The 17,173-nt window shown below is 64.3% G+C and overlaps 3 protein-coding genes across 3 annotated transcripts; all 3 read left to right on the top strand.

Moving 5' to 3' along the window:
* Positions 1-2,641: 2,641 nt before the first annotated feature.
* LOC119236966 (olfactory receptor 5V1-like) lies at positions 2,642-3,589 on the top strand. The gene has a single exon (XM_037500897.1). The coding sequence runs from the start codon at positions 2,642-2,644 to the stop codon at positions 3,587-3,589; it is 948 nt and encodes a 315-aa protein (XP_037356794.1).
* Positions 3,590-10,422: 6,833 nt separating this feature from the next.
* Positions 10,423-11,391, top strand: LOC119236965 (olfactory receptor 5P3-like). Its single transcript, XM_037500896.1, has one exon. The coding sequence runs from the start codon at positions 10,423-10,425 to the stop codon at positions 11,389-11,391; it is 969 nt and encodes a 322-aa protein (XP_037356793.1).
* A 3,883-nt stretch (positions 11,392-15,274) lies between these two features.
* Positions 15,275-16,222, top strand: LOC119236964 (olfactory receptor 5V1-like). The gene has a single exon (XM_037500895.1). The coding sequence runs from the start codon at positions 15,275-15,277 to the stop codon at positions 16,220-16,222; it is 948 nt and encodes a 315-aa protein (XP_037356792.1).
* Positions 16,223-17,173: the final 951 nt, after the last annotated feature.

Here is a 17,173-nt window from a genome sequence, read left to right as displayed (position 1 = left end):
CGTCCAGCAGGGTGGGGCCTGAGGGGGTGGCGGGCCTGTCCTCTCCCTGCCAATGCTGTGGGGCGGGCAGAGTGGTCAAGGTGCCGAGTCCTCGGGCACAGCCCTGAGCCCGCTGGGTTTGGAGGTGACTGGGAAGGGCCGGGCCGGGGCGCCCCCAGAGCTGCGGGTCGCGAGGAGAACGTGCGTTCTGGCCGGGCCGCAGCCAGTGGGCGGGGCCTCTCTGCCCCGGCCCCGAGGTGCCCAGTGTGCGGGCTGCTCTCCGACTGGGGCTCCCAGGACTGGTCGCTGGGGGGTCCCTGCGGGCTTTGCCGTGGCCCGGGGCAGAGGGGAGTCTGGGAGGGATGGGCCGGGCTGCAGCCCCGCGCCTACCCGTCCCAGCGTGTCCGCTGCCCACGGCCCGAGCCGGGTGTGCTGTGCGTCCACGGGGCGTCCCAGGCTGAGGGAGCAGGCGGGAGCCCGGAGGCCGGGGCTGGCCGTGGCGGGGGGCCGCTGGCTGTCAGAGGCGCAGCGCTAGCGAACGCGTGACCCTAAGTTTTCTGGTCCTTGTCAGACGCCTGAGAGGGACTGACTTAGGGAGGCGGCGGCTGCGGGGGACGCCCGCCGGGTGGGCAGCTCTGCCCTCCGCAGCCAGGCTGGTTGGGGGGAGCAGACCCAGCACGAGGGGCAAACCAGGAAAACTGCTGCTTTGAAGGACGCAAGTTGACGGTGTCCCCTGGTGTGGACCTGGCCGCTGAGGTCCTGGGGCCACTTCTGGCTCCTGGTAGTCCTTGTTTACTCAAGGGGGTCCAGTGGGCACGTGGGCTGGAAGGACAGGGGACTTGGTGTTGACCGTCTCGCGCGTGGGTGTCCCTGTGCAGGGAAGGCCTTTCCAGGTTTCTGAAATGGCTCGTCTCTGTCTGACGCGTCGCCGATGGGCCCGGGGGAGCCAGGTGCTGGATCCAAGCTCAGCCCTGGGGCTGTCGGCAGTGGGGGGTGAGGGGGGAAGCTCCCGCAGCCCTCAGCCACCGGGCGCTGCCTCTGTGGGTCCTGGTGACCGCCTCATGGGGCACCTGCCCTCCCGTCTGGACACGGCGGCCGTGCAGATTCTGCCCAGCAGGCGCAGCTGCTGCCCGGGGACCGCAGCCTGTGTCCAGGGCCTCCTGCTCGGCGCTGCGGGAGGAACAAAGAGGCTGAGAAGGGGCAGCAGAAGCTGCCGCCTCGCCCGTGTGTGGACACGCCGGTGCCTGGTCACCCCTGAAGCCTTTCGTGGGGGAGAGAGCAGAGCTGATCTCGGGGCAAGCCCTGCAGAGGATGTGGCCGGGGCCAGTGCCTGGGTCTCCCGGGTCTCTCCTTGCCTGAGTTTGCCTCCGCACAGGGGATATCAACACAGGGGTTACTAAGTGACAGAGACCATGGGCAGGAGAGGTCATGTGTGGCTCCGGGGAGTGTCCTTTGTGAGTGACCTGCACGTTGGGCCTGGGGTGGGGCTGGCACAGATGCAGCTGGAAGCGGCGGTGGGTGTGGCCGGTGTGCTGCTGAGCCTCGTGTTTCTCCAGACATTGGAGACACGGGGCCACGGCTGTTGCTCGTGAGGAGAGGAAGGAAGGGGCCCTTGTCTGGCTCCCTCAGGACGACCCGCCACGATCACTCGCGTGTGCGGCCTAAGCCGGAGTCGGCCGGGTGTGGAATGTTAATGTTGCTGTTCAAATAATTGGGAATCAGGAGTCACAGAAACGTTCCCACCTTTATTTCCTTTTTCCTCATGATGCCACACGGGTCGACATCACGGCACTCGTTTAGGGGAGCAGGGTCTCCCCACCTCAGAGGGAGCCACCACCGGCCGGCGTCCGAGCACCCAGGCCTGTGTGGTAGACACTGGCCCCTCCACGCTTTGCTCCCCGCTCAAGCTGCAATTCTGCCGTCATATCTGGGGGCTGTTTTCATTTAGTTTCACAAGTTCCTTTGCTTCGTTTTCTATCTTCCACATGTGAGTATTTGGCTTTCTCCTCCCAACATACCTCATGCAGCATCATCCGTCCGTGCGAGTGGGAAGAGCCCAGCTTTTCACAGCTGCATAGTATTCCGCTGTGTATACGCCACTGCTCCATCCATCTCACCTTTTATTTTTACCGACAGAAACACTTTGCCAGAGAGGAAACTCACCATTCTCTCTTGACTCAACAATTATTTAGAGAAAAATCTTGTACAGGTGTGTCTGCTGCTTGCTGACAGCTAATAAAATGACCTACTGGGGAATAATAACAAATTCTACCTTAAGGGAGGAAGAGCTGGGTTTTTGAGGTTTCCGTGCAGAGGTCCTTCAAGGCACAGGAGGTAGAGGCTGCACACTCGGCTTCCCTCAGCGTGAACCCCGACGGCACTGAGGGACCGTGTGGTGTCAGTCGGAGGGTGGGCTTTAAAGGTCTTGTTTTCTCAGAGGGTGTCATCTCGACATGGAAGTGAGGCTCATTATTTGAGACCATCACGACTACAGCTGCTCAGCGTCCTGGTCCTAATATTTGAGACCTTTGTTCAGATCAGACTGAGGTGGCTGTCAGCAGCCCCCGCCAAGCGGCTTCCAGATCCGCCCACTGGGCTCTTTGCATTTTTTCTAACCGGTGCTGTTGGCTCCGTCCCCGCAGAAGGACCCGGCGTGGGGGAGATGGCCGTGGACAACCGCACCGCCGTGACGCAGTTCGTGCTCATCGGGCTCTCCGACCTCCCCGAGGTGCGGTACCCCCTCTTTGTGGTCGTTGCCGTCATCTACCAGGTCACCTTGCTGGGGAACGGGGCCATCCTCCTGGCCATTGGGGCCAACGCGAAGCTGCACACGCCCATGTACTACTTCCTGGCCAACCTGTCCCTCCTGGACATATTCTGCCCGACGGCCACTGTGCCCAAGATGCTGGACAACCTCCTGACCGAGCAGAACAGCATCTCCTTCCTCGGGTGCGCTTTGCAGCTGTATTTCCTGGTGGCCCTGGTGGGGACCGAGGTCTTCCTCCTGTCTGTCATGGCTTATGACCGGTACGTGGCCATCTGCTTCCCCCTCCGTTACTCCCTCATCATGACAAACACTCGCTGCGTCCTGCTTCTGGCCGGCACCTGGGTGGCAGGCTTTCTCAATTCCTTGATCCACACGGTGTCCACCTTCAGCCTGACTTTCTGCAGCAACAACCGGGTCAACCAATACTACTGTGACATCCCCCCGGTGGTGGCCCTGTCCTGCTCGTCCACCTATGTGGCAGAAATGCTGATTCTAGTAGAAGCGGGTATCTTGGGGGGCGGTGCCTCCTTGGTCACCTTTGTCTCCTACATCTACATCATCTCCACCATCCTGAAGATCCGGTCGGCGGAGGGGAAGCGCAAAGCCTTCTCCACCTGCGCGTCCCACCTCCTGGTGGTCTGCCTGTTCTACGGCACAACCATATTCACCTACCTCCGCCCCTCCTCCCTTCAGCACACCCCAGCCAGAGACAGGCTGATCTCCATGCTGTACGGGGTGATCACCCCGATGCTGAACCCCATGATCTACAGCCTGAGAAACGCGGAGGTGAAGGGAGCCCTCAGGAGGGTGTGCTGTGGCCGGGGGTCCTTGCAGGCGGCCTGACGCGGCAGAGCCGCCCCTTCAGGGTCGCGGGTCGAGGACGCACAGAAGGGGCGTTTCTGCGGCTGCGTGGACGCTTGCTGCGCACGCACGGGAATCCCTAGACAGCAACCACCGCTCAGCTCCATGTGTCTGTCCGTCCGTCCGTCCGTCCGTCATCCCCCAGCCCGCACCCCCTCTCTCTGCCCACTGGGACTGACCCGCATCACGACGTGCCCGTCCCCTCCCTCGCCCTCGCCCAGCAGCCCCTCCGGTCCTGTCCCCTCCTCAGCCGTCCACGGAGTGCCCTTCACGCCTGTCCTTTCTGCTCCCTTCCTGCTCCTCTGAGACCCAGGTGGGCAGCCCGCACTCTGCTCCCGCCGGGGTCTGGTTTCACACCTCGTGGCCCGAGAGGACAGCAGGACGGACACAGCCAGGGACCAGCCTCACTTCCCCAAAACGCCTCACGTTTCCTGCCACGGGCTCCGCAGGCTCGTCTGGTTTTATGGCCCTTTGCTTCACGGAAGTGGCCCCCGTTCTGCGCCCGGAGGGCTCCGGCGGCCGAGCCAGCCGCGTGGATCGTGAGTCAGAGGGACAAGGGCGCTCAGCTCCACACGCGCCCCGCAGAGGCGCCCTCTCCCCTCCCGGCCTCCCGCAGCCCCCTGCCCTGGCCTCTGTCCGCAGGCCGTGCCCCTCCCCATCCTGCTCACCACCCCTCCCCCTCCGGGCGCTGCGGTGTCTCAGCTGCAGAGTTTGTTTGCTTTCTTGAGTTGACCCGTGTTCTCTGGGGGAAGCCACAGGTTTACCTCCTGCCGGACGGTGCCCCGCGGCGCCCACGGGCCCAGCCTGGCTGTGGGGTCACTGGCCGGTGCGCGTGGGCACAGCTGCGTCCGGCTCGGGCCAGCAGGCGGGTGCAGCAATAAACACGGTGCCCACGCCGCTCTCAACAGTGCTGTTGTGTTCTGGGGATCAATACCCAGAAGTGGGGGGACTGAGCCGTGTGAATTTCTGTTCTTCACTTTTTAAAGAAACTGCACCCTGTCTGAGGCCGTTTCCCTGCAGCGCGCTCCCCTCCGAGGCTGCTCCTGCTTCCCGCCACCCCAGGCCTCGCCCCTCACACTGGCCTCCGGGGCCTGGTCTCCATCGGACCACGGCAGCCCAGCTAGTGGGTAGAGCTGTGCACCCTGCGCCCACCTGCGTGTCCCCCCCGGCCTCTCCCTGGCCTCCCCCTAGGCTTCCCCCGCCTCCCCAATCCCTCCTCGCTACCACCTGGTCCCCCCTCAGCCCCCTCAGCCCCCCTTGGCCTCCTGGTCCTGCAGACACAATCCCATTGAATGAGGCCGGGCGGGCAGCCTGCAGGGCTGTCTAAGCGGCGGGTGAGAGGAAGCGCCCTCGTTCCTGACGTGAGGTGAGAGGACGGGGCTGGGAGCGGGGCTGTCCTCAGATGGGCCCCTCGCACCGGCCGGCGGCCAGCGCTGGAGAGAACCTCTGGGAGGGAGAGAAAACCGAGGCCGCCGAGCAGGAGAGCTGTTAGGAAGAACACCGGCTTCCTGCACAGAGGCCCAGCTGGGCACAGAGGTCCAGCCGGGGGCACAGAGGTCCAGCCAGGGGCACAGAGGTCCAATCGGGGGGCATAGAGGCCCAGCTGGGCACAGAGGTCCAGCCGAGGGCACAGAGGTCCAGCCGGGGGCACAGAGGTCCAGCCGGGGCACAGAGGTCCAGCTGGGGGCACAGAGGTCCAATCGGGGGGCATAGAGGCCCAGCTGGGTACAGAGGTCCAGCTGGGCACGGAGGTCCAACCAGGCACAGAGGCTCAACCGGGGACACAGAGGCCCAGCCCGGGGCACAGAGGTCTAGCCAGGGGCACAGATGTCTAGCCAGGGGCACAGAGGCCCAGCTGGGGTCGCAGAGATCCAACTGGGAGGAAACATAGGTCCAGCTGGATACACAGGTCCAGCCGGGCACAGAGGCTCAGCCCGGGGCACAGAGGACCAACCCGGGGCACAGAGGCCCAACCTTGGGCACAGAGGTCCAGCCGGGGGGCACAGAGGTCCAACTGGGGGGAAACGGAGGTCCAGCCGGAGCTTGGAGGTCCAGCCAGTCACAGAGGTCCAGCTGGGCACTGCATGGGGTGCATCACTCCAGCATGATACAAGAATTTCCCCTGAAGTCAGCTTAGGGGATGAAAATGAAGACAAGGAGCTTGAGATAAGAAACCATGAAAACAAAACCCAAAAGACTTGGCAGATGACATTTAGGACAACATGAAATAAATAAATTTTTTGAGAATTAATAAATAATGTATAACCTGAGATAGGAATTTTCTTTTCTGGTTTAAAATGTAATTTAGAAACAACCCCTCATGGGGCCTCCCTGGGGGTGCAGGGGTTAAGTCTCAGCACTGTGAAGCTGTCCGCAGAGGTCCATGCCCCGCCTGGGAGCTGCCCACAGGGCGCGCAGACCTCTCCTGTCTCCCCGCTGCTCCCCTCAGCAGTGTACCTCAGTCAGTCTGCCTGTTCTGCTCCCCACTCTGTCTCTGGTGGGTCCTCTCACCCCCCGCACGCCTCTGGCCTGTGCCCCAGCTCTTGCATGCATGAATGGATACAAATAAATCTTTAAAAAATAATAAAATAAAAACAACCCCTCAATTTTCTATTGAAAGAATGCGTGTTGTCCTAAACATTTAGTAAATTACCCTAAATCTCCGACAGCTCGTGTGGTTTGCGCCCCGCGCCCCCTTTTCTCGTTCCTAATTCTCGCGCCGTAGGGGCCCACGCAGGCGCACGCGGCAGCCGAGCACGCCTACCTCTCTCTAAGAAATAGTAGTCAGGACGCTTGCTTCGGAGCTTTCACAAATACACGTTTTATTTGTCTTTGTGCTGGGTTTGCTTGGGGGGGAACCTGAGATCAGGGGACGCCCTGGGGTGCTGGGCGGGCTGGGGCGCCGCGCTGGGCCCGCGTCTAGCCGGGGTCTGTGGCCTCTGCTTCTCGAAACGCGTGCGTCCTTTCACCTGCGCTTCATTTTCCTCGTTCTTGTTTATTTTCCTCTCTCGGGGGAATCAGCCCTTCCTGGGGCACGCCCCGCGATGCGCTGGGGGCTCCCCGAGACGCCCACCCCTCCTGCGTCCTGTCTGTTCTCAGCTGCGTTTCGTTCTCCGCGGAACCTCAGGGTCTCTCGCCAGAGGGCGCCGGCCCCGTGGCCTGGGCTGTGCGTGGGGACGTGTGTCCGGGGACGTGTGTCGGCGCCGATGGAGCGTTGCAGCCGCCAGCGCGCCGTCCGGAAGGAAGGGGCTGCGCTTGCCTTGGTTTTCGCCGAAGCCAGGTGCTCCGGGGTCCTGGACGCTGCAGAGTAGGCGCGCGTCCCCACGGCGCTGGGCCCTTGGAGAGAAGGTCCTCGCGGGTGTCTGTCCGAGTGATTCCCAGGAGAGAGCGCCTGAGCACCTGTGTCTCCCTCAGAAAGGGTCTCTGCTGCCGCTGGTCTTCTGTCCCTGTCGGTTTTCTGTTTCCCGAGAGTGACCTCAGGTGGGCGGAGAGGAGAGAAAGGAGCAGAGCCTGGCGGGATGTGCGGGGAGGGGGAGATGATGCAAAGGGGAGGCGGGAAGAGGCAGGTGAGCGGAGGGACCTGGCGGGGCGCGACGGAGTGGGGGGTCCCCGCAGCTGCTGGCCTGCGCCTGGCCCCGTGACGGCCCTGCAGACACCGCGCGGCTCAGGTGAAACCTCCGGAGAGGGAACGCGCAGAAGACTCTCCCTGGGGAGCCGCCTCGCGACCTGCAGGCACCTGGGAGCTGGGAGCTGCGGCAACTATAAAGCACAGGCAGAGGACGGCCCGTGGGCTCAGCGGCCTCGGTACTGGCCGGTGCGGTCCTCAGCGCCAAGCCCGCAGGAGCCCAGCCCCGCCCTGCCCTGCCTCGGGGACCGGCCGGGGCCGCGGGAGGCCGCAGGTGATCAGGGGCGGCGGGGGCAGGGCCAGGTCTGTGAGACGAGGGGTCTCACCTGGCCCAGGTCACAGGTTCTCAGGCCACGAGAGTGACCGGCTCAGGGCGGGGGCTCCAGGGGTGGGGGCGGGGGGCGACCCGGGGGCCAGGGCTTCTCTGCCGCACTCACCGGGACTCGACGTGGTGCCCCGAGGAAGGCGAGCGCTCCAGGCGCTGCGCCGAGGTCCTGCTTGCACCCCCGGAGGGCGGGGTGCTCTGGGCTAGGGCCGGCCACCAGGCCGCTGCCGCGTCCCCCCCCCGCCCGACTCCTCCGCCAGCTCCTCTCTGCTCCTTGTCCTGGTTAAAATGTCCTAATTAAAGAACCTCACGGTTGGAAACGTGACATTTATAGCGGGGAGATCGGGCTGATTGTCTGCACTGTTCTCGGTTCCCGCGCGTGGGAAGTGACCAGCTGGGACCGTGCGGCCCCGACGAGGGGCTCCCGGGAGGCTCTGAACGGAATGTGCTCCCCTTTGTTAATTTTTTGCCCGATGGGCTGGAAGTCGGCACCTGAATGGTGAGGTTCTCCCGACTTGACGTGCCCTGCTGGCGTCACATGGCCGTAAGCTCAGCGCCCGCCTCGTGTCTGGTACGTAGTTAAATCACGTGGATGGTTCCTGCTTCTGAAAGACCTTCTGAAAGGCCGTCCACGCTGGACCCCCTGCGTGACGCAGCTCGATTCATGCTTCTTAGAGGACACTCCTCCCATCTCTGACGTATTTTCTATTCTCACCGTTGTTTCCCTCTAAAAACCACCCACGAAATGTCGCCGCGGCTCCACTCGTCTGACGTCAGCTGTGCACGAGCCCCGGGCTATTCCACTTCCCTGCGAACCCAGGGCGAGGTTACTCACCCCCAAACTCACCAGATAGGAGGCGGGTGCCGAGCTTACAGTCATGTGACCTCAGAAGGGCATGTCATGTCAGGCGAACCCCACGATTCAGGTGCCGACTTCCAGCCCAGCAGGCAACAGCTGAGGGGTGGGGGTTGGTGGGGAGCGGACAGCAGAGGCGTCTTGGGGTGCAGTGCTGGGCATGAAGGGCTCAGAGCCGTCCAGGGGTCAGCCGAGGCCCTGGAGGCTGGAGGTCGGCAGGTTGGCCGGCCGGACTCCTCGTCTGAGCACGGAGGCTGCTTCACCCACCTGCAGAGACTCGCAGCTCTGAGTCGCTCTGCTGTGAGCACAGGGGGGTCTGCAGGTGATTTGACTGATTTTTAAGAGCCAGGACTCAAGATTTACCAGCTGGTGCCCAGGGGAGTGAAGGGGAGGAGTGTGTCAGGGTGATCAGTGGATGTTCTTGGAAAACTGGGCTGAGGACCTCGCAGTTACAAGAGGACCCCATGGGCCCCACGCTGGCCCTGCGCCCCGAGACCAGGGCCCAGAGGAGCATCCACTCACCCTCACAATATCAGCGACTGAAGAACAGATGCTGAGCCCGGAGGCGCATCCAGAGCTCCCGGCAGACTCGGCCAGCGGTGGGCCCAGAGCTGAGGGAGGTGGGAGGGGCTCGCGGACGTGGGCTTGTGAAGGGGACGCTGCGCTGGTGAAATCGGAGCAACGGCCGCTTCTGAAGGGCATGCATGCTGCTTGGAAATGTGCAAAAACGAATAGTTACTCATTTAAAAATCAAATCTGAACCATAAAAACAGAAACGTGGGCAAGATTTAGCCATATAGGGACTGGATTTCAGGTCTAGGAGAGCATCTCAAATGTGCACCGTGCCGTGTCAGGCGACTGCATCAGCAGCCCATTGGGCTTAAAAAGCAGATTCATGATTTTTCAATATTGATAACTCTTGTTTTTAAAGATTTATTTATTTATGCATACAAGAACTGGGGTGTAGGCCAGCGGTGCGGGGTGGGGGTGGAGGGTTCACCAGAGACAGAGTGGGGAGCAGAACAGGCAGGCTGACTGAGGTACACTGCTGACGGGAGCAGCGGGGGGACAGGAGAGGTCTGCTGTGCCGTGTGGGTAGCTCCCTGGCCGGGGATCAAACCCGTGCTGCAGAGGCTGGTGACAGCTTGATAGCTCTGTCTTTAACCCCTGCGCCACCAGGGAGGCCCAGTGTTGATAGCTCTTGATTCCCCCCGAGAGAAGATGCTCATGCAGGAGGCACAGGTGTGAGAGGAGGAGCAGAGCGGACAGACACCTGCGAGCGGCCAGGCCCATGAGGGCGGGGAGGAGACCAACTCAGCCACGGCCTCCGCTCTTGGGTACTTGCGTTTGCTCCTCATTTAGGCAGATGCTCGACTTAAGGTAATAAAATCACAAGAGTGTTTATGAATTTTAAAATAGCCCATTTTCCATGCCATTATAACACCCATGGAAAAGGAATAACTCAGGCTGCCACACTGTTCCAGTCAGCGTAGCCCTGCTGTGTGTTTCCTTCTGTGTTTCCATGACGTTCCTGTCTGACACACTTTTGAACACCACCAAATGCAAACTATAAGCTATTCCTACTATTCTGAACAAGTTTGTTATTGCGTGAAAGGCAAATAATTGCTAGAGCAGCGGTAAAGCCTCATTGCGGAGCAGTGTAGACGAACAACAGCCCTGCCACCCAGGCGAGAAGGAGCGGGCTGGGCTGAGACGGCCCGGGGCCCCGACCAAGCAGGCACGAGGGCGTAGAAGCTGCACGAGGGACGAGGGGGCAAGTCGGGGTGTGCCTGCGTCAAACCCACACACTGGGCTTCGTAAATGTGCACCTGGCTGTTTCTCAATAAAACTGGAAAAACCGGAAACACCTTCCGTCTTGACTCGCGCGCTCTGCTGAGCTAGGCCACCCGCCCCGGGCGTCTGAACGGTTGTCTGCGCTGGGGCCTCACCGCCTGTGAGCGGCGTTCTAAGTCCTTTCTCTGTGTCCGTGTCCTGTCTGTCGTTCACAGATGGCAGCAGACCGGGGAAGGAACGCCTCTACCATCGCCTACGTGGTCCTGCTGGGTTTTGGGGACCTCGGGGACGCAGGGAAGGCGCTTTTCTCTCTGTTCCTTGGCCTGTACTTGGTCACCGTGCTGGGCAACCTGCTGCTGATCCTGGCCGTGCACTCCAGCCCACGCCTGCACACCCCCATGTACCTCCTCCTGTGCCACCTGTCCTGCGTGGACGTGGGCTACACCAGCAGCATCACGCCCCAGCTGCTGCAGGAGGTGCTGGCCGGCAGCCTGACCGTCCCCTTCGCCGCCTGCGTGGCGCAGCTGTACGTGGTGGGCGCCCTGCTCACCACCGAGTGCTTCCTGCTGGCCGCCATGTCCTACGACCGCTACCTGGCCATCTGCCGGCCACTGCGCTACGCGGTGCTCATGGACAGCACGGCCTGCGTGCGCCTGGCCACGGGGTCCTGGCTGGGGGGCTTCGCCTTCCTGGGCGCCATGCTCCTGCTGCTCGCCACCCTCACCTTCTGCGGCCCCCACCTCATCAACCACTTCTTCTGCGACTTCTTCCCGGTGGTGAAGCTGTCCTGCACGGACACAGCGGCCGTGGAGAGGGTGGCCCTGGCCTCCTCCTTCCTGTCCCTGTCGCCCTTCCTCTGGACCCTGCTGTCCTACAGCTGCATTCTGACCTCCATCCTGAGGCTCTCGTCCTCCGCCGGCCGGCGAAAGGCCTTCTCCACCTGCTCCTCGCACCTGATCGTGGTGAGCGTGTTCTACGGCACCCTCATCGCCGTGTACATGACGCCCCCGTCGGAGGCCGCGCTCAGCCTCAACAAGCTCTTCTCGCTGCTCTACACGGTGCTCACGCCGCTGCTGAACCCCCTGGTCTACAGCCTGCGGAACAAGGACGTGCGGGGGGCGCTGCACAGGGTGGCCCGGCTCCACTTCGCGGGGCATTCCCGGCCCCGGAGGCCGGAGGCCTGAGCTGCTGTGGTGCGCAGCAGGGGTGCCTCTAGGGCAGGGTGGGGCGCCTTGTTGTGGGTGGGGGTGCTGCGGGGCTGGTTGGTGGGCCTGGGGTGGGGGTGGGGCGGAGCGTGGTGGGGGGTCTGAGGGGGTGGGCATGGCAGTATTTGATGAGGAGCATTTCCAGACACCCCAGAATCGGTGCTGGTAATCTGGGTGGTAAAATGACTGAACCACACACAGGAATCAGTGTGCTATGTGAGTGGCCGCGACAGCTGACGCAGGACCGGGTCTGCGCTCTGGCGCGTCTGCGAGTCGCCCTCCTGGGCACGGGGCCTGGGCGTGGCCGCCGGGGGCCTCACACGGGCTCTGGGTGCCCCGTCGTCGCACGGGGGGACTTCCCGAGGGTGGTGTCCGGAATCGTGCTCCGCTGCGGGCGGAGTGTGGTAACTCCCGCAGGAGGACGCGGGGTGAACCCGCCGCTGAGCGCCGCTGCAGCGGGAGAGACAGCGGCTGGCGGGGGCTGGCGGGGGCCGCGGGCACCGCGCCTGGTCTGAGAAGCGGCTCAGAAGCCGACCCTCCACCCTCCCGTTCATCATGGCCTCGTTGATAAACAGCCCCGAGAGTCAGCTTCAAGAAGGGGCTTGTGCTCAGGTTGGGGTGTCCCCGGCCAGGGGCTCTGAGCAGGCGCGAGCGGGCCCCGGGAAAGCCCCGCGCCCCACGCCCGCGGGTGCCCCGGAGAGGCGGACCCCGGAGCAGAGGGAAGGGCAGGGCCAGGCCAGCGGGGCTTCGCGCCCACCACGCCGGGGAGGGTCGTGGCGCCGGGAGACCCAGGACAGCGCGAACTCCAACAGGGTCACACTCGCCCCCGGGGCCCAGAGGACAACGAGGGGGACGCTGTTCCGGGGCAGAGGGGAGGAGCCGCCAGCAGCGCGGGGCAGCCACGGGGGAGACGCGGGCTCTGCAGCCGAGGACAGCGTGTGGGGGCCGCAGCGGGAGCACTTCCCCGTGGGGTCTGGGGCGGGCGGGGTGTTCTGGGTGGGTTGGTGGGTGTGGGGGGTGTGGGGCAGGGTCTTGTGCTGGGTGGGGTGCAGTGCAGAGGTGGGATAATGGGGTGCAGTGTGTTTGGTGGGTGAGGGGTGGGTGGGGATGGGGGTGTGGGTGGGGTGCAGAGGGAGAATGCAGGGTGTGTGCAGAGGTGAGGGGTGGTGCTTGAGGGTTGCATGGGGTGGGGCGAGAGTGGGGTGAGGGCGGGGTACGGGGGGGTGGGGGCGGGGTGCAGGGACCCCTGGTTTTCTGGGCAGGGCCTGTCCTAGGGTGGCGCTGGGAGACACGTCCGTGGGTGTCTCCTCATTGCAGGAGAGTCACTTGGAGGCGTGTTCTCGGGTCTGGGCACAGTGGCGAGGGGGGCACCAGGGGAGCCCTGGAGTCCTCCCGGCTGTGTGGGCGCCACGTCTGTGCCCAAAGGCCCAGGGGGTCCAGCGCTTTGCGGGCTTGTCGCCCTCGTCCAGCCTGCGGGAGGCAGCGCACCCCAGCACAGCCGGCCCGAGGTCCCCTGGCGCCCTCGGCGGCTCCTGCCCTCAGCTGACCTGCCCAGGCCTGAAAGACCCGAGGGGACGCCGTGAGGGCAGGGCGGTCCCTCCCCGCTGCTCCCAGGAGCCGGGCCCTCCCCGGCCCGAGTGTGTCCTCTGTCTGCTCCCGCCGCAGGCCCTCGCAGCTGGGCTGAGCCGCCTCGGCGCCACCGGGCCTGCCGTTTGCAGCGTGGAGTGGGGGCCGCTGAGCCGCCTCGGCCTGGCAGGGGTCCCAGCGCGTGTGGACGTGGTCTGCAGTCCGCGGCTGTGGCTCAAGGAGGAGCAGCCGGTTGGGGTGGGAGGGGGCGCGGCCGCAGGCCAGGAACCCACTCTGACCGTCTCCTGGCTCTCCTGGGGCAGCGCCCTCGGCCACGGAGGGCCCGTGGTCAGTCTGTGGGGCTCAGCCGCCTCCACGCTCTCTCCTCACAGTGACGGCTGCCAAGGGGGTGCCCACGTGGCGGAAAGGGCCCTGGGGGCCGGGAGCTGGCAGGGGTCCAGGCTGGGAGGGAGGCCCCCGGGCCCATCCCTGACTCCTCCTGGGAGCCGCGGGCAGCGATGAGCACATAAGAGGGGCCCTGCCCTCGGGCTGCTGTGCTCCTGCCGCGGCGCCGACGACGCACCCTCTGGAGGGCAGAGCCCGCGGGGTCGGGACTGGACTCAGCGTCAGGTGCCTGGGCGCTCCGAGTGCGAGCTGCTGCGGCCGAGCCGGTGGGTCGTCGGGGGACCGGGCGCACAGGTGGTGTCTGGGGCACTGTGTCCAGGGCGGATGCCCAGGCCAGGGGCAGCATGTCCTGCAGGGCATCCAGCAGGGTGCAGGGCCTGTCCCCCCCACCCCCTGCGGAGGCTGCGGGGCGGGCAGAGCTGTTGGGCCGCCTAGTCCTTGGGCACCGCCCTCAGCCTGCTGGGTTTGGAGGCGGCTGTGGAAGGGCCGGGTCGGGGCGCCCCAGACCTGCGTGCCACGAGGAGAACGTGAGTTTTGGCCGGGGCCGCCTGGCAGTGGGCAGGGCCTGTGTGTCCCCTGAGCTCAGTGTCCATGGTGCCCAGTGTCCGGGCTGCTCTCTGACGGCAGCTCCTGTGACTGGTCGCTGGGGCTCCCTGTGGCTGTGCCGTGGCCCTGCGCAGAGGTGAGTCCGGGAGGAACCGTCCAGGCTGCCAGCCCAGTGCCTAGCCCCGTCCCAGCGTGTCCGCTGCCCACAGCCCGAGCCAAGTGTGCTGTGCGTCCACGGGGCGTCCCCAGGCTCAGGGAGCAGGCGGGAGCCGGGAGGCTGGGGCTGACCGCCGGCTGTTGGAGGCGCAGAGTGACGCCACCCTCAGGAGCTCCCCCCAGCCCTACCGTGCTCACTGCAGAGCTGGGAGTGGACGCTGGTGCTGTGGAAACAGCCCGTGGCTGGGCATCTTCGGCTGCTCTCACGGCGGCTCTCAGGTCCCCTGAGGCAGACACTGAAGCTCCCGTGGAAACCCAGAAGAGGCAGCGCTTTGCAGACCGGCAGCCACCGCTGTTGCCTGGAAGGCCGTGGCCAGGACGGGCCGGGGATGGGGCAGTCGGGATGGGGCAGGCGGGGCAGGGGGGCGGCATCCGCCCATCTGGGGAGGGGCTAGAACGCCGCGTGGAGGGTCCTGGGCTCCTGGGGATCCACAGCAGGATCCGCCAAGGTTTGTTTTCACAACAGGGAATTCAATTGCTTTCATTTTATTATGTAAGAGATTTATTATTTGTCTCTGAAATGTCATGAATATGCTTCACGTCAGGGAGAGGAATTGGATTCAAAATTTAGACTCTGGGGCTGTCAGCAGTTCGGGGTACACCTGGCTCCCAGCTCGACAGGTCCAGATGTGCCCCCCCGAGCCATTTATATGCCCTCGCCCCCTCCTGGCCTTCTCAGCCCGGCTGGCCCCGCTCTGGCGGCGCGGTCTGTGGTCAGCGTGTAAAGGCGTGTGTTTCCGTGGTCATTCTCTTGCTTGGTTTCTCACGTCCCAGGTGAGACAGGACCATGTCCATCGCTGTCCTCTGACTGTTTCCCTCCCACCGTCCCTTCCAGGCCCGGGACGTCCGCAGACGGCGGATTCCCTCTTATTACTTACCGCGGTGTAGCATCCCATCACATGCATGTGACACGTGCGACGTGTGTATACACACACCGCATCGTTGTTACTGGTCTCAGGAGATGTTTTAACAGCGGTTCTACCTGTGGGGTCTCTACCTCCAACAGGACCGCCCTGACGGAGCAGCAGCCCCCGCCAAGCGGCTTCCAGATCCGCCCACTGGGCTCTTTGCATTTTTTCTAACCGGTGCTGTTGGCTCCGTCCCCGCAGGAGGACCCGGCGTGGGGGAGATGGCCGTGGACAACCGCACCGCCGTGACGCAGTTCGTGCTCATCGGGCTCTCCGACCTCCCCGAGGTGCGGTACCCCCTCTTTGTGGTCTTTGCCGTCATCTACCAGGTCACCTTGCTGGGGAACGGGGCCATCCTCCTGGCCATTGGGGCCGACACGAGGCTGCACACGCCCATGTACTACTTCCTGGCCAACCTGTCCCTCCTGGACATATTCTGCCCGACGGCCACTGTGCCCAAGATGCTGGACAACCTCCTGACCGAGCAGAACAGCATCTCCTTCCTCGGGTGCGCTTTGCAGCTGTATTTCCTGGTGGCCCTGGCGGGGACCGAGGTCTTCCTCCTGTCTGTCATGGCTTATGACCGGTACGTGGCCATCTGCTTCCCCCTCCGTTACTCCCTCATCATGACAAAAGCCCGCTGCGTCCTCCTGACGGCCGGGACCTGGGTGGCAGGGTTTCTCAATTCCTTGATCCACACGGTGTCCACCTTCAGCCTGACTTTCTGCAGCAACAACCGGGTCAACCAATACTACTGTGACATCCCCCCGGTGGTGGCCCTGTCCTGCTCGTCCACCTATGTGGCAGAAATGCTGGTTCTAGTGGCAGGGGGTATCTTGGGGATCGGTGCCTACTTGGTCACCTTTGTCTCCTACATCTACATCATCTCCACCATCCTGAAGATCCGGTCGGCGGAGGGGAAGCGCAAAGCCTTCTCCACCTGCGCGTCCCACCTCCTGGTGGTCTGCCTGTTCTATGGCACAACCATATTCACCTACGTCCGTCCCTCATCCCTTCAGCACACCCCAGCCAGAGACAGGCTGATCTCCATGCTGTACGGGGTGATCACCCCGATGCTGAACCCCATGATCTACAGCCTGAGAAACGCGGAGGTGAAGGGAGCCCTCAGGAGGGTGTGCTGTGGCCGGGGGTCCTTGCAGGCGGCCTGACGCGGCAGAGCCGCCCCTTCAGGGTCGCGGGTCGAGGACGCACAGAAGGGGCGTTTCTGCGGCTGCGTGGACGCTTGCTGCGCACGCACGGGAATCCCTAGACAGCAACCACCGCTCATCTCCATGTGTCTGTCCGTCCGTCCGTCCGTCCGTCATCTTCCCCAGCCCGCACCCCCCTCTCTCTGCCCACCGGGACTGACCCGCATCACGACGTGCCCTTCCCCCTCCCTCGCCCTCGCCCAGCAGCCCCTCCTGTCTGGGGTGACCCCGTCTTGGCTCCCTTCACGCCCGTCCTCGTTTGGTGACGGTGGGTGCTGACCGGTCTCCTTCGCCTCTGGTCACTCTGCCCTTCTTCCACTGTAGCTCCCCCTCCTCCGTGTCTCTGCCGGTCCCCCTTCGCCGTGACCCGTCCCCCAGCCAGCTGCCCCTGGAGACGACGTCCCTGTCTCGGTGTCACCGCGCACTTGGCCCCTGGTTCCCGTGTCCCGCAGCCTCGCCGGCTCGCTCACACTCAGGGCCCCTTCTCTGCACACGCACACGCACACACGCTCGCACACGGGGGCACACAGGCTGGGGCACCCCCGTCCTGGGAGGCCCTGTGGTCTGCGCTGCTTCCCAGCCTGGCCTCGAGCCCCTGCGCAGTCTCGCTCGGCCTGCTCCGGCCGCGCCCATTGCTCTGCGCTGAGGGCTGCGGCCACTGCCCGGCCCGGCCCCGTCACTGGAGTCGGAGCCCAGTGGGCGGCCCTCTCTGCGGCGGCCCTGCCACCCCCGATTCCGTCCTCCGCCCGTCGGCCGAGGGCCACACCGTGAGTGAGAAGCCCCGTCCCTCCCCTTGTCCCCCCCAGTCTCCTCACAAGGTCCCGGTGGTCAGCGCCAAGGGAAGAGCCCAGAGCCCGGGGATGCCCGTGTGGGGCCACCAGCTGCCTGCCCGCCTGGGCCCTGGGCGCCCCC

This window comes from Talpa occidentalis, unplaced genomic scaffold, assembly GCF_014898055.3.
Source record: "Talpa occidentalis isolate TD23 unplaced genomic scaffold, MPIMG_talOcc4v2.1 talOcc4.9, whole genome shotgun sequence".
NCBI lineage: Eukaryota > Metazoa > Chordata > Mammalia > Eulipotyphla > Talpidae > Talpa > Talpa occidentalis.
This window is presented reverse-complemented; position numbering and strand designations above follow the sequence as displayed.

What these genes read in the sequence shown, in the direction of transcription:
- LOC119236964 (XM_037500895.1), top strand. Translation starts at nt 15,275, where the DNA reads ATGGCCGTGGACAACCGCACCGCCGTGACGCAGTTCGTGCTCATCGGG.
- LOC119236966 (XM_037500897.1), top strand. Translation starts at nt 2,642, where the DNA reads ATGGCCGTGGACAACCGCACCGCCGTGACGCAGTTCGTGCTCATCGGG.
- LOC119236965 (XM_037500896.1), top strand. Translation starts at nt 10,423, where the DNA reads ATGGCAGCAGACCGGGGAAGGAACGCCTCTACCATCGCCTACGTGGTC.